The sequence below is a fragment of the Cibotium barometz genome, chromosome 36, assembly GCF_041138505.1.
Source record: "Cibotium barometz isolate CiBa-2024 chromosome 36, ASM4113850v1, whole genome shotgun sequence".
Taxonomy (NCBI): domain Eukaryota; kingdom Viridiplantae; phylum Streptophyta; class Polypodiopsida; order Cyatheales; family Cibotiaceae; genus Cibotium; species Cibotium barometz.
Genome location: NC_141081.1, coordinates 50,137,870 through 50,152,794, shown reverse-complemented (window position 1 = coordinate 50,152,794; position 14,925 = coordinate 50,137,870). Strand labels below are relative to the sequence as shown.

Below are 14,925 nucleotides of genomic sequence, written 5' to 3'. Positions count from 1 at the left end.
ACTATTCATTGTTTATGTTTCAATTTCTTGGTAATGATCCTTTTTGAATTACTCCATTAATATGAGATTAGTGTATGGATTAGTGCATTAATAAGAATGCTAATTATTGTGTAGGTAATTAGTGCATTTAAATGAATATTTCTTTGTATTAGTGTATTAATGTGAAGGTTAAGTGTGTAGTTAGATTGATTAGCAATCAATGACTTCATTAGTAAATAGACACATCAACAAAAGGGAAACACTAACCTTGAAGTGCGACGGGAGATTAGTGGTTTGAGGATGATGATGAGAGTACACGCCAAGAAGACAAATCTGCATGAATGACACTGATGTGTGTGTGTGTGTGTGTGTGTATGTGTGAGTATGTGTGTATGTGTGTATGTGTGCGTGTGTGTGTGTGTGTGTGTAGAGGCAAGAAAGGTGTGTGTGTGCACAGTTGGAGAAAGGGATGAAGAGGGCGGCAGGGAAGCAAAGAGAATGGGATAGAGGCGGCTCAAATCGACAAGATCAGGACGCGAGGGAGAAAAGGGGGCCCGATTGACGGTGGCGTCAATGGGCGCACGACAGAACATGGAAAGGGAGCACGACAACGGTAAGGACAAAGGCGGCTCAAATCGACAAGATCAGGTCGCGAGGACGTACACACATCACATGTGATATGTAATCTTTGCAACTGTACCTAGGTCGCGAGGACATCACATCTGGTGCCTAGGGAGGTGTATGTATTGCTATTGGGGAGACCTTGTGCTTTGTGATTAAGGACAAAGGCATCATAGTGCCCTAGAGAAAAGAGTGGATGATTATGTGCATAGGAGAGGACAAGGTTGGATTTCTTAATGTATATGCTCCTAATGTGCCGGTAAGGTGGCCAAATTAACATTTGGATGCTGATTGGAGACTCCTTACCCACAGCTGAGTGTTGGTGCATGGGACAAGACTTCAACGTGCTACAGGATAGGCGAGGTGGTAGCTTAGCCACCATTTAGGGTGCTAAGCCAGCAACTTGGGAGGATTTTAGATGCTTGGCATGTGGAAGGATTTAGCGAGACCTTTTGGAGTTTCTCCTTCTCATGTTTGGACAAGATGGTGGGGGATGCTAATCTCTCTCACATTGATTGTTGGTATGTAGATGGGTGGGCATGCAATTGGGGTGGGAGACTATTGGGATCCTAGCAAGGGGTCAATCTTGGTAAACCACCAACATGAAGAAGATTAATTTAAAGTTTTTCCCTGTGTAATATCCTTGATCTTGAAGCAATGTTTTGTACAGGTTCATGGAAGTGAGATTCGGCACGTTTTGTGTTCAAATCTCACCTCTCGTCGGATAGATCATTGTGGTCTCTTGGGATTGTTCCTACGACGTTAAAAGCCTCTCTCTCTCTCTCTCTCTCTCTCTCTCTCTCTCTCTCTCTCTCTCTCTCTCTCTCTACAATATTGTAGAGCTTACGTAAATCAGGGACAGAGTCTCTCCCTCATCCCCACCGCCTCTCTTTTTGGGTTTCGGTGATCCATCATATCCCTGGTAGATCATCTTAATTCTCCAAATCGACATGTGTTGGAATCCCACTACGTACTATATGTTGCTACCTCTTAAAAACCACCACAATAGGTAACTGAGAGATAGACATGGATCCGACAGTAGGCTCCAGGTATAGAATTGTGCGCAAGATCGGAAGCAGAGCGTTTGGTGAGATTTATCTCGGTAAGCTGTGTGCGTGTGTGCGTGCATGCGTGTGTGTGTGCGCACGTGCACGTGCGCCCCTCCACTTTCTCTCTCTCTCTTTCTGATTCCGCAAAGCTAATTTTTGTTAGGGTTTGGTAGTCCGATCATGTATATACATTCACAATGTGGTCCGATGTCCCTGGGCCCCCACAGCAACTTCCCCCCTTTAGATGTATATACATATCATGTAATATGGGGGGCAGCTAGACCCTCATGCCAAGTAGTGCCTGCCTCTAATTAACTCGTATTATCCATTAATCTTTAACTTTAAAACTTCAATGTGGTCCGATGTCCCTGGGCCCCCACAGCAACTTCCCCCCTTTTAGATGTATATACATATCATGTAATATGGGGGGAAGCTAGACCCTCATGCCAAGTAGTGCCTGCCTCCAATTAATTTTATCAAGTACTCCACATTGGGATAGGAACTTCTCCACCTTTTTCCATACATGATGTACTACTTTGCAATCCCACAAAGAATGCCTTAATGATTCCTTCCCACTTTTGCACCAAGGGCACATGGGATTACCTTCCCCCCATTTGGCAGTAAGCTCCTTGATAGGTAGTTTGTGGTGCAATATCCTCCACAGCAATAAATTGAGTTTTCTAGACACTGAAGCTTTCCATAACTTTTTGTTCAATTTGCAATAATACAATGTCACCCTGCAATCTGCCCTCTTCCACTTTTCTACCATCCTAGACAGCCATTTCACTTCCACCCTCTTGATCTTGACTTTGTGACCAATCAACTTTTCGTTGATCTGCCACTCCTTCAGAGAAGGCTCAAAAGAAATAAAGGGAGTGGAGGGCCAATCAACTTTCCATTGATCTGCCACTCCTTCAAAGAAGGCTCAGAAGAAATAAAGGGAGTAGAGGGCCAATAGCTTTTCTAGTAAATTAAGAAATAATCAACATAAAAACTTCCCTAATCAACTGCAGAGTTGTGCTGTCTAGAGTCGTGATATCCTGAAGGTGGCAGAAACTTGTTTTGGCCATAACTTCTTCATCCCAACTTCGAATTGGGTCATCCAAGTACTCAAAAGAACCAGAATAGGTCTAGTAGAACTGCAAAATTATGCTCCAAATAGCCGTAAATGTGACTTTTATAAAAGCGACTTAATTTTTACTTTTTTAGGCTTAGACGAATTGTATCACTTAAAATAAGTCCTTTCATGCATTCAAATCCACCAAAAATCATAATTAACATATTAGAGCTCAATAGTGCCCAATGAAAACCTTTCCTGACTATCTAACCCTTAAGGTTGTAGCACATACATAAAAATAATTAATTAATTCCATTATGCTTACTTGACAAGATCCCGTTTCTTAAAAATTTTGTATCGTTGTCAATTATGAACAAATTGCGTTTGTGCAGTGTTCTATTTTAATGTTCTTTCAGTTTTTTATAATTGCAATATTTAATTCTAGTTTAATTTGAATTACGTGCTTTTGTCTATCATATATTTCTGCGCTCACAAGGTAATCAACTATTGATATATGTGTGTCAAGATGAGATCCCGGACTAATTGGTTTCTATGTATTGAAAGCAAACCACTTGTATACCTTCTTTTAATTTCTTGTGTAGGCATACAGATTACTCACAGATTCACCACCAACTGTGCCACTATCAAGAACTTGTATCCAAACCCCATCTACCTCACTCTACCTCACAAACCATAAACCCATCCATTACTTTTAGCTTAACCTCTTCATCCCCGCAACGTGCTTTTGGTTCATGGTATTTCAATATTTTTTTCCTCATTGAATTAAATCATTTGTTGTATGAAATTTTAGCTGTAAAAAGTCTTGTTACCTAATAATCATACAGAAAAAGATGATTTAATATAGGTGCAGGTAACTTGGGTGACATTGTCCATGGACAAGATGCCTGTACATGCATTCATGTTCTTTACAGTTAGAGGCTACTTGTACATGCATTCATGTATGGTTTTTTCTTTTTTTGGCTTTATAGTGAGAGGCTATAGGTCTGTGCTTGCATGCATCCATTGACAAGATGCCTGTACATCCATTCATGTTCTTTACTGTGAGAGGCCACCTGTATATGCATTCATGTACTTTACTGTGAAAGGCTACTTGTGCAGGCATTCATGTATGGTTTTTTTTTGTTGGCTACTGGCGTGTCCATGCATTCATGTACTTTATTTTTGTTGGCTACGTCTCCATGCATTGATGTATGGTTTCTTTATCCTGAATTTTGCAGGGCAAGATGTGTTGGTGTCCTCCATATGTGCATTTTGAGAGGAAGACCATGTTTTGCATGAACAAAGCCCAAGCACACGAAGTATATGACCTTACCGACTCTGGAGTGGATGCATGAATATTGACTAAGGTAGACTTTAGAGACAGTGACTGGTTAAAATGATCAAGAAGGTGCCAAAGAGGGGCAACAAAGCCATGTTTTGCATGAACAAAGCCCAAGCACTCGAAGTATATGACCTTACCGACTCTGGAGTGGATGCATGAATATTGACTGAGGCAGACTTTAGAGACAGTGACTGGTTAAAATGATTTAAGAAGGTGCCAAAGAGGGGCAACAAAGTGAAATTCAGAGATGGTGGCTCCATGATTCCAACCTCTTGCAGATCTGCTCTTGCTGCATGTGAATCCTTTGCACCATTGATGTGGTCCCACAACAAACTTTCGACGTTTTTGAGATATGCATTGGGTCCAAGAGATGGTTGATGCAAAGACTTGTCCAATAAGGTAGTTGAAATAGAATAGAATACCTCTTCATCCCATTGGGGAGCCCTTCATCAAGCGCCTTCATGGCTTGCCAATGTCTCTCGCGACCATATGTGGAGGTCGACGCCTGATGAATCCTTCACGCAATTCATGTGGCTTTGAGAGATGACATTTATGGCCCTGGAATATCATCTTTTTAAGTGCATGTGACCTCCGTGCATCCAGTCTTGGCCCACAAACTAGACATGCATGGTAGCCACTAGTGACAAATCCTGAATACTCCCCATAGCTACAAAAGTCATGCATAGTCCACATAAGTATGCCTCTAATACGTGCCTGCTTTTGTCTTCCACCTTGATGTCGGACCACAACTCCTTTAGCTCATCTATAAGAGATTATAGATACACATCTAGGCGATTGTTTGCAGATACACATCCATATTCTTTACCTTGTAACGACCAACACTAGCAAGCTGAATATCAAATGCCCCTTCTTTGTCGTCAACCATGGTGGAATGTTGTAGTTCACAACAACTACGGGCCACACACTATATGTTGCGCTGACCAAACGGATTAACTCCATCCATTGCCAAACCAAGCCGCAAATACCGACGAGGGCTCTTTTGCAAAATCTAGCCAAGTCTCTTTGATGTGTTTCCATGCCATGCAAACTGCAAGAATGCGTTGCACACCATCCATGGAGCGGTTTTGGGAGTGCCAAGACATAAGGCTTGCAATTGATTTGCACCTGAACATGTGTTGAATGCGCGGTATTAGTGGAAAATGCCTCAAGACCTTCTCCGGCATAGTTTCCCCTCAAAGATCTTTACGATATCTGTCTCAGCACCACACTTTGGATATTTTTCCAAGTCCTTGTACTCCCTTTGAAAGAGGACACAGTCGTTGGGGCAAGCATGTGTGGAATTATAGTCTACGCCCAACTTTCGGAGTATCTTTCTTGCATCATCTCTGGAGCTCGGCATTGTATTCTGAGACAGCAATATGTGATTCTTCAAAAGCCTACACGTCACACCATGTTGAACATCGAGCAAGCATTGTAAAGATGCAATAGTCGTTTGTTTAAAACATGCACACACATTACCTGAATAGCTCTGTGACGCTTTTATCACTCCAACCAAATGACCCTTGAAGGTTTAGCAACGTAAGAACTGTCTTCAGACAGGAAATCCTCGAGCCTTCATATAAGGGTGTACGAGCCTCTTGCTTCATACCCTCGGCCACCACAGGATCACTTGCCTCAAAAATTGCCTCGAGCATGTCATCCATCTCTTGTTCGAGCATCTCCACGTGTGGATATTTATTGGCATTCACATCAAGAGCCATAGGCATAGCATTTTGCAAACCTTTAGTGCCCGCCACTTGGTTGGACCGCATGCAAACCCACCTAACTGGTTGCAGGACTCTTGTCGCTTCCCTAGTGTTGGAGTCCTGTGAGAAGCATAGCCCACATATAAATTTAAAGATACACACAGGCTTTAGACATCCACGTACTATGATCAATTTACCGATGAAATATGTTGTGCAACCACTTGATCAATAATGGTGGGATCAAACTGGCCGTATTCCTCCACATGCTGCATCATTACACGACGTTGTCGTAGCATTGCCCATTTGCACTGGTTGCAAGGACATAACGCTGGGTCCAGCTCTAAGGTGCACACATGTATTCCCGACATGAGGCCTTCCCGTCATCTCATATCCCCGGGAATCCATAGAAAGTACCGACATGAGGCCTTCCCGTCATCTCATATCCCCGGGAATCCATATAAAGTATCCAGTGATGAGGCGGATTCTAACCTCCAGTGCCCGTATCCAGTTTCGGCTTCTCTCATCCTCGGCCCGCCACACCTATGCTTCACCACAGGGGGGTGGCTTCCGGACATCACCACAGGCATGCTTCAACGTGCTACAGGATAGGCGGGGTGGTAGCTTAGCCATTTAGGGTGCTAAGCCAGCAACTTGGGAGATACTATGCTTTGCCTTAAGGATTTTAGATGCTTGGCATGTGGAAGGATTTAGCGAGACCTTTCGGAGTTTCTCCTTCTCATGTTTGGACAAGAGGGTGGGGGATGCTAATCTCTCTCACATTGATTGTTGGTATGTAGATGGGTGGGCATGCAATTGGGGTGGGAGACTATTCGGATCCTAGCAAGGGGTCAATCTTGGTAAACCACCAACATGAAGAAGATTAATTTAAAGTTTTTCCCTGTGTAATATCCTTGATCTTGAAGCAATGTTTTGTACAGGTTCATGGAAGTGAGATTTGGCACGTTTTGTGTTCAAATCTCACCTCTCGTCGGATAGATCATTGTGGTCTCTTGAGATTGTTCCTACGACGTTAAAAGCCTCTCTCTCTCTCTCTCTCTCTCTCTCTCTCTCTCTCTCTCTCTCTCTCCACATAAGTATGCCTCTAATACGTGCCTGCTTTTGTCTTCCACCTTGATGTCGGACCACAACTCCTTTAGCTCATCTATTCGATTATAGATACACATCTATAAGCGATTGTAGATACACATCCATATTCTTTACCTTGTAACGACCTTGTAACGACCAAGCACTAGCAAGCTGAATATCAAATGCCCCTTCTTTGTCGTCAACCATGGTGGAATGTTGTAGTTCACAAACAACTACGGGGGGCCACACCAAACGGATTAACTCCATCCATTGCCAAAGCAAGCCGCAAATACCGAGGGCTCTTTTGCAAAATCTAGCCAAGTCTCTTTGATGTGTTTCTATGCCATGCAAACTGCAAGAATGCGTTGCACACCATCCGTGGAGTGGTTTTGGGAGTGCCAAGACATAAGGCTTGCAATTGATTTGCACCTGAACATGTGTTGAATGCGTGGTATTAGTGGAAAATGCCTCAAGACCTTCTCCGGCATAGTTTCCCCTCAAAGATCTTTACAATATCTGTAAGCACCACACTTTGGACATTTTTCCAAGTCCTTGTACTCCCTTTGAAAGAGGACACAGTCGTTGGGGCAAGCATGTGTGGAATTATAGTCTACGCCCAACTTTCGGAGTATCTTTCTTGCATCATCTCTGGAGCTCGGCATTGTATTCTGAGACGGCAATATGTGATTCTTCAAAAGCCTACATGTCACACCACGTTGAACATCGAGCAAGCATTGTAAAGATGCAACAGCCGTTTGTTTAAAACATGCACACACATTACCTGAATAGCTATGTGACGCTTTTATCACTCCAACCAAATGACCCTTGAAGGTTTAGCAACGTAAAAACTGTCTTCAGGATGGGAAATCCTCGAGCCTTCATATAAGGGTGTACGAGCCTCTTGCTTCATACCCTCGGCCACAAGATCACTTGCCTCAAAAACTGCCTGGAGCATGTCATCCATCTCTTGTTCGAGCATCTCCATGTGTGGATATTTATTGGCATTCACATCAGGAGCCATAGGCATAGCATTTTGCAAACCTTTAGTGCCCGCCACTTGCTTGGACCGCATGCAAACCCGCCTAACTGGTTGCAGGACTCTTGTCGCTTCCCCAATGTTGGAGTCCTGTGAGAAGCATAGCCCACATATAAATTTAAAGATACACACAGTCTTTAGACATCCACGTACTACGATCAATTTACCGATGAAATATATTGTGCAACCACTTGATCAATAATGGTGGGATCAAACTATCCGTATTCCTCCACATGCTGCATCATTACACGACGTCGTCGTAGCACTGCCCATTTGCACTGGTTGCAAGGACATAACACTGGGTCCAGCTCTAAGGTGCACACATGTATGCCCTACATGAGGCCTTCCCGTCCCCTCGAATCCATATAAAGTACCGGGAATATGAGGGCCTTCTCAAAGCTCAGGGACCTCAGGCGCCCAACCTTAATCTACTGTAAGGAGTCACCTAGGCGTGCAAAAGGCAGGAGCTTTTGGCGGTGTCAGGTGTGTATCCTAAACTGCCCAAATCCGACGGGGGTTCAATTTATTGGTTTGGGCACAATGGCGGCGGCCTAAACCCTAGGTTGTTTTCGAGCACTTCGAACTGCAGAGTCGATTGATGAGGCGGATTCTAACCTCCAGTGCCCGTATCCAGTTTCGGCTTCTCTCATCCTCGGCCCGCCACACCTATGCTTCACCACAGGGGGGTGGCTTCCGGGATGCGCCCCACATCACCACAGGCATGCTTCACCACAGGGATGCCTTCTCTCTCCGTCGACTTCTCACATCTTCCTCTACCCCATCCTCCTCCGCAGGCCTTCCTCTCTCATCTTCCCCTTCCAGGTTGAAGTTCTGGTGTTCAGTTCTGGGCCTTGTTTTCACGGTGGTGGTTGCGAATGAGGGTTACTGTGTATATCTGGCATGCCGGGGAGATGCCCCAAGCATGATTCATCGGGAAGACCAGATGTGGATCCCTTCTACGAATATGGATACTAAAGCTCTGCTGGACAAAGACCCAGATGGACGTTTCTATATGATGGTTGGATGTCCTGGAATCGGTAAGACTACACAGTTATGTGATGCTGCAAGGGATAGGGGAGCAGCAATTTATCTTGACGGGGCTGCACACAAGTCTTTCAAAGCCATACAGGCGACTATCAATGAAAGGTACAAAAGTCTTCGTCTCAGTTTTATGTCATGGATGCGTCCTGAGTCAGGACTGGAAATCGTTGGCGAATTGGCTTTCTGGGTCAAACTATTTAGACGAAAGCAGCTGGTCTTCATAATTGACCATATTGATAAGCTGGCTGAAGCAGATGTTTTACAGCTAGTTTCATGGGCGAAGACGCAAGCTGATGGTAAGCGCGTCAGGGTAATCTTGGTGGGGTCTGAGCAGAGTACCAGGCTAATTTCCAACTCTGATACCAGAACCAGAGGTCGACTTGTGATGTGTTATCCTCCAAGCGCTCAGGAGGTAAGGGAGGCTCTGAGAAAGTTCATGAGTACCCACCCAGATAAGTATAACCTGGATGTTGAGGAGTGTCTCTACCTCCGAGGGACATGCCCAACTGAGTATGGGCATGGCGACCTCCTCGCCACAGAAGAGTATTTAATGGAGCAGTTCACAGAAAAGCATGCCAGATTTGAGAGGCAACGCAGGGATTTCCGTGATGTAGGTTTTTGGTTCACGGCAGGGTCTAATGGCGTGTCATTGGTGGAAGACAGGTAATTGGTGGCTCTCCAGAAGTACTATGTCCCTGACCTAGACATGGTACTGTCTGAACCCTGCATACTGTATTATAAGAAAAAGGTGTACTTTATCTCCGGCCGCAGCCGGGAAATGCATGCCGATTTGGTGCTTCAGGCCTATGGAAAGGAGGTCCTGGAAATCTCTGCAGAAGTCGCAAGGCTCTCTGCAGGAGTCGCAAGGCTGTGGTTTTGGCAACGTTCAGATATGTCACAGAAACTGGTGACAGAAAAAGAAAAGCTGGTGATGGCAAAGGAGAGGGTTGCGAAAATTCAAGAGTGCATGTCTAATAAGTCATATGAGGCTTATGGCCCTTTATATCAGACAGCATGACCAGTTAAGGCTGAGCCGGTGTGAGTGGTGTATGTGAAACACCAGCAGAGGAGAAAGGGAACAAGAGTGCATGAAGTGGAAGAGCACATATAGTTCAATCTGTGATGCATGTAAGTTTGCCCTGGCACATGTTTTTTTTTGGGATAGATATCTCAGTGTCTCCTTGGGTTGCACATGTTCAACAACCCAAAGGATTTATAATGGTAACACTTCTTTTGCAGTTGCACAAAAAAAGTTGTGGTAGATTTATGTAAGACGAAGGTCCACTCAAGGCCATGCTTTATGCTAACTAATTAGCCTAGGCTTGTTTATACGGACTGCTTGGGGGAATAAGGTCGTACACATGTGATTCAGGCCATGGTTTTTTCAAAAGATCGGAAAACATCATGTATGCGATTGTTATATCAAGTCTAGCTTATATCCAACTGGATACAATTTAAACCTTGGAAATCGTTCATGATGATACAATTTAAACCTTGGAAATATTGAAATTTAGTTTTTCTTTTTGGTAAAGAACTGTTCTTACAGGAGGAAAAAAAGGCAAACTAAGAAGTAAATAAAAAATCAATCTCTCCGATTGGAGAAATTAATACAAGTTCCTTTCGAGGGGGGGCGACCTCATAAATGCAACCCTCAGTATTGTGTTCTTGTTGCAATCTTTTCTTTTAGCAAATGTTTACGTGAATCATTAGCTTTTCTTTCACAGTTATTGATTAAATTAAGTCTTTGCCAAGAAATACGATTACATTGGTATCAGAGCTTAGGCTTTCTTTCTTTTTGGAGAAAGGAACAGTTCAGGTATTCCATGAAAGGTTAGGTCTGTACATAATCTGAAGTAAGAGGAATTGGGAGCTATTACCCTTCTTCCTGTTGTGCTAGAGATTGGGGGGAGCTCCTATCTTAATACTGCACCTCTTTGGAGGGTACCTATGGTTTTAGTAGTATTGGGAGCTATTACCCTTCTTCTAGTTGTGCTAGAGATTGGGGGGAGCTCCTATCTTAATACTGCACCTCTTTGGAGGGTACCTATGGTTTCAGCAGTATTGAGCTTGTAGAAAGAAGCCCAAATCTACCTCTGAGCTTATACACCACACGATGGTAGCAACCAAGATTTTTCTTCCTGCTACAAAGTCGGGGTCTAAGCACAAGGACAGAGGAGATAGATTTCAATCAAGAGATAAAGCTCCTAATGGCAAGCGTAACAAAGGCAACAAAAAGAAAGACAAAGGCCCCTATAAAGGTCAAAACCGCCTCTCTCTCGAAGAGATGGAACGTTACCGAAGCGAGAATCGATGCTTTAGATGTGGGGAACAAGGTCACTTTTATCGAGCCTGTCCTTCGAGATCGGCTAAAAAGGATAAGCCCTAAGCATCCATGATTCTCACTCGGGAGAACCAAGAGGCCAAAGAAGACGAAGTATCACGCCAATGCTATGCATGGGCAAAGTACGTGATCAAGATTGTCTCATCATGTTTGACCCAGGCTCAAATCGCAACTTCATATCAAGGGAGTTAGCGGAGAAGTTGGGCATCCACACACATGAAATGGGTCTTACTATGGATGTTGATGGTGCTTTTGATAGTCCAGTAGTCCTAGCCACTCCCTTCATTGGAAAGGTCCGACTGCATGTGCAGGGCTATGTTGATCAAGAGGATTTCTTCATTTCTCCTCTTAAGAACCAAGATGTTTTGTTGGGTGTGCCATGGTTTCATAGGATGGCAGCTCATCTTAAGTTCCCAGAAAGAGTAATTGCTATTAAGCATAAAGGTAGAGAGACTAACTTAGAAGTTAATGACGACAAGGGACATATGATTCCTATTCTATCTATCTAAGGAAGCTTTACATAAATCAATAAAGTTTGCTATTTCTGTGTATATGATTTTTGTCAAAGATTCTTCTAAAGTTGATAACTCTCTCTTGTCTGAAACAAGTGATTCATCAAAAGTAGATACAAATTTAAAGTTGTTTCTAGATGAATATTCAGACTGTTTTACCGACTCTATTCCAGGTGAACTACCTCCCTCACGAGGGGTAGATGATCATAAGATAGAGCTTATTCCAGGAAGCGCACAACCCAACAAGCCACCTTATCGAGTCTCTCCTGCTGCCCAGCAGGACGAAATTATGACTCAAGTGCATGAACTATTGGAGAAAGGGATGATATAGCCCAGCTCATCTCCTTTCTGCTCTCCAGTGTTACTAGTGCAAAAGAAGGATGGTTGGCAAATTCACAATGCCTTTCATGTTAGCCTCTTGAAGCCTTTGAAAGGTGTTCTGCTTACGAAACCAATCGATGAAGATCCTCTTGAATTTGATGAGCTTGAGGAGATATTGTAGCCTGAAGCAATCCTTAGGCACAAGGACAAGTTGTTGCGAAATGGTAAGGTGCTCCGTAAGTATTGATTAAGTTTAAAAATGATCATTTTGACGATTCTAAAGGAATGATGGAGCCGCAGCTCATTCCCAGGGGTTGAGTGCCTCTCAAGACATCGATGTATAAAAATGTTAATGAAGAAATGTTTTTTTTCTCGTCTCTCTTGTCTTCATTATGTTTGAATGTGCATGCATGAAGGACATGCACATGAAGGACATGCATGCATGAAGGACATGCTTGCGGCAGACTCTGTCTCTCAAGAACTGACGGAGTAGACTAACAATCTACTGCGGGATGGTGTCATGGCTACATAAGAAAGAACAAGCTTGCGGCAGGCTGTGTCTCTCAAGCACCGAGTAGATTAGCCATCTACTGCGGAAAGTGTTTTGCTTAAATGTGGATCCCAAGCAAGATGGGCTAAGGCACCTTTAACGAAGCATAGTTGAGGAACGACTATGATTTAAGGGCGGGGTAATGTCATCAAATTATCATTTTGATACATTACCAATATTTTTATGACCTCAACACTTTATTTTGCTGGACACACAATGCATACATGTCATCAAAATAAAGTCAGACTCATAAAAGATGACTTTCTCTCTCTAGATCTAAAGAGAGAAAGTACATGAAAGGACTCTAACAAAGTAAGGAAACTAACAAGAATGTAATGCTGGTCTATGGAAGGCCATAAGAGCAGAAGTACATTCATAAGTTGTTAGATGAAGCTAAAACGATGATTTTCTCTCTCTATACCTAGAGAGATAAAATGCTCCATAAGACCTTAAGGGGAGCTAGGATGCAGCGAAAATGACAATGGAGCACTAGATCAGCTCAAAGACATTCATAAGCCGCTAGCTAAGTAATGCACATTCATATGTTGCTAGTTACAATGATTTTCTCTCTAGACCTAGAGAGAGAAAATACTCCAGAAGACCTTAACAGGAGCTAGAGCTCAACGTGAATGGACATGAAGTACGAGAAGTACTTAAAGACATTCATAAGCCATTAGCTAATGACCTAGGGATTCCAACATGCTTTACGAGAATCAAAATGACCTAGGAACGACCTCGAAACATATTAATTAAGTGTCAGAAGTCACCCGGGAGCGGGGGAACATGGCCCAGGGGGTGGGATAAGGTAGAGAGTGGATAAACTTGCTCCACAAGTCTCAATTAACCTATTATCTTCAGTCCAGGTGTGGGAGCATTGATACTCTTGGTTTTATATCTACGTATACATGAGTGTGTGCTCGTTCGGTGAGCACACATCGGTGAGCACACACACAGCGAGTCTTCTACGTCTCGGCGGTTCCACACCCATGTGGCACTATTCCCCATTTCTTGACGGGCTCACCCGCGAGGTTTCCCTCATACACACAGTGGTTTGTAGGCAGACATTGATTGACAGCTAATGTATGTTCATTGTGGGTTCCTAGTGGACAACCACTAGGCAGTATTACATCAGCATTTTCTCATTGTGGTTTAAATGTATATCTTATGTGGTGACCATGTACCTGATCTTAATGTGCATCCATCTGTGAGGACCGAGTGAGGTTTTTGTGTGAAGCCCCTCTGGGGTGGATTAGGTACTAGAGTGTGCCCTTGACTAGCCTCGCCAAAGACCTCATACGCCTTATGGCTATGGGATGATGGCGGATGTATGTATTATGTGGATAGGACAACGTATGGTATGCATGTGCTTAGTTTTGCTGTGTGGCATTGATATCATACAACTTATGCGTTCACTGATCAGAGTTGTTTCCCACAGATAGTGAGTTTATGCATTTGATTTCATGATGCGTTGACAATAGTGAGTTTGGCAGTCATTCTCAGTTTGGCATTGATCGTTTTATGGTTTGTATTGTCGATATACTGCCAAGTTCTAGTGCAGAAAATGCAAATTAAGCCGATAAAGTTGCAAGGAGCAAAGCCCAAAGATATGTCTGAAGATAATTGGGATGAGCTAGCAAAGTCTACCATTAGACTTTCTTTGTCAAAATCAGTCTATTTCAATGTCGAAGAAGTAGATGGTGGTGCATATGAGAAGCAGAGTGCTGCATCTCAAGTCTATTGGCTAAAGAAACTTGTGGATTGTCGAATGAAGGGACGGACGATAGTCTCAGATCATTTGAATGATCGCATTGAATGAATTCAATGCGATCTTTAGTCACTTACATGCACAGAAGGTTCCAATTGTAGATCCGCCGTTGAAAGCTATTTTTCTACTTACTACTTTGCCAGAGAGTTGGGACACTTTCAGGATGACAATTAGTAATAGTGTAGCCGCGAATGGACTGAAAATGCCAGATGTTGCTAGTGCTTTACTCACTGAGGAAGTTAACCGCCCGCAAGAATGTTGATGCTTCAAAAGGTGGCAATGCTCTTAGTGTTAGAGGAAGATCTAATGCAAGGGGGAAATCTATTGAGAGAGGCAGATCTCATAGCAAGTCTCGTGGTCACAAACTCATTGAGCGCTATCATTGCGGGCAAGAAAGGCCATGTTAAAAAGGATTGCTACAAGTGGAAAAGAGAGCAAAAGAAGTTGGGTGGAAAGAATGATGATGCCAAGAAGGATGACAAAGGCAAGGCAAAGGTTGAAGAGGTAAACACTATTGTC

At 43.4% G+C, this 14,925-nt stretch overlaps 1 protein-coding gene and 2 pseudogenes across 1 annotated transcript; 1 reads left to right on the top strand and 2 right to left on the bottom strand.

Annotated features, from left to right (window-relative positions):
* Positions 1-4,080: 4,080 nt before the first annotated feature.
* On the bottom strand, positions 4,081-6,074 carry LOC147618015 (uncharacterized; annotated as a pseudogene).
* Positions 6,075-6,971: 897 nt separating this feature from the next.
* LOC147618014 (uncharacterized) lies at positions 6,972-8,241 on the bottom strand (annotated as a pseudogene).
* A 138-nt stretch (positions 8,242-8,379) lies between these two features.
* LOC147618013 (uncharacterized) lies at positions 8,380-10,398 on the top strand. The gene has a single exon (XM_086776261.1). It carries the CDS (start codon positions 8,475-8,477, stop codon positions 9,582-9,584), a length of 1,110 nt encoding a protein of 369 aa, XP_086632387.1. The 5' UTR covers positions 8,380-8,474; the 3' UTR covers positions 9,585-10,398.
* The last annotated feature ends 4,527 nt before the right edge of the window (positions 10,399-14,925 follow it).

What these genes read in the sequence shown, in the direction of transcription:
- LOC147618013 (XM_086776261.1), top strand. Translation starts at nt 8,475, where the DNA reads ATGAGGCGGATTCTAACCTCCAGTGCCCGTATCCAGTTTCGGCTTCTC.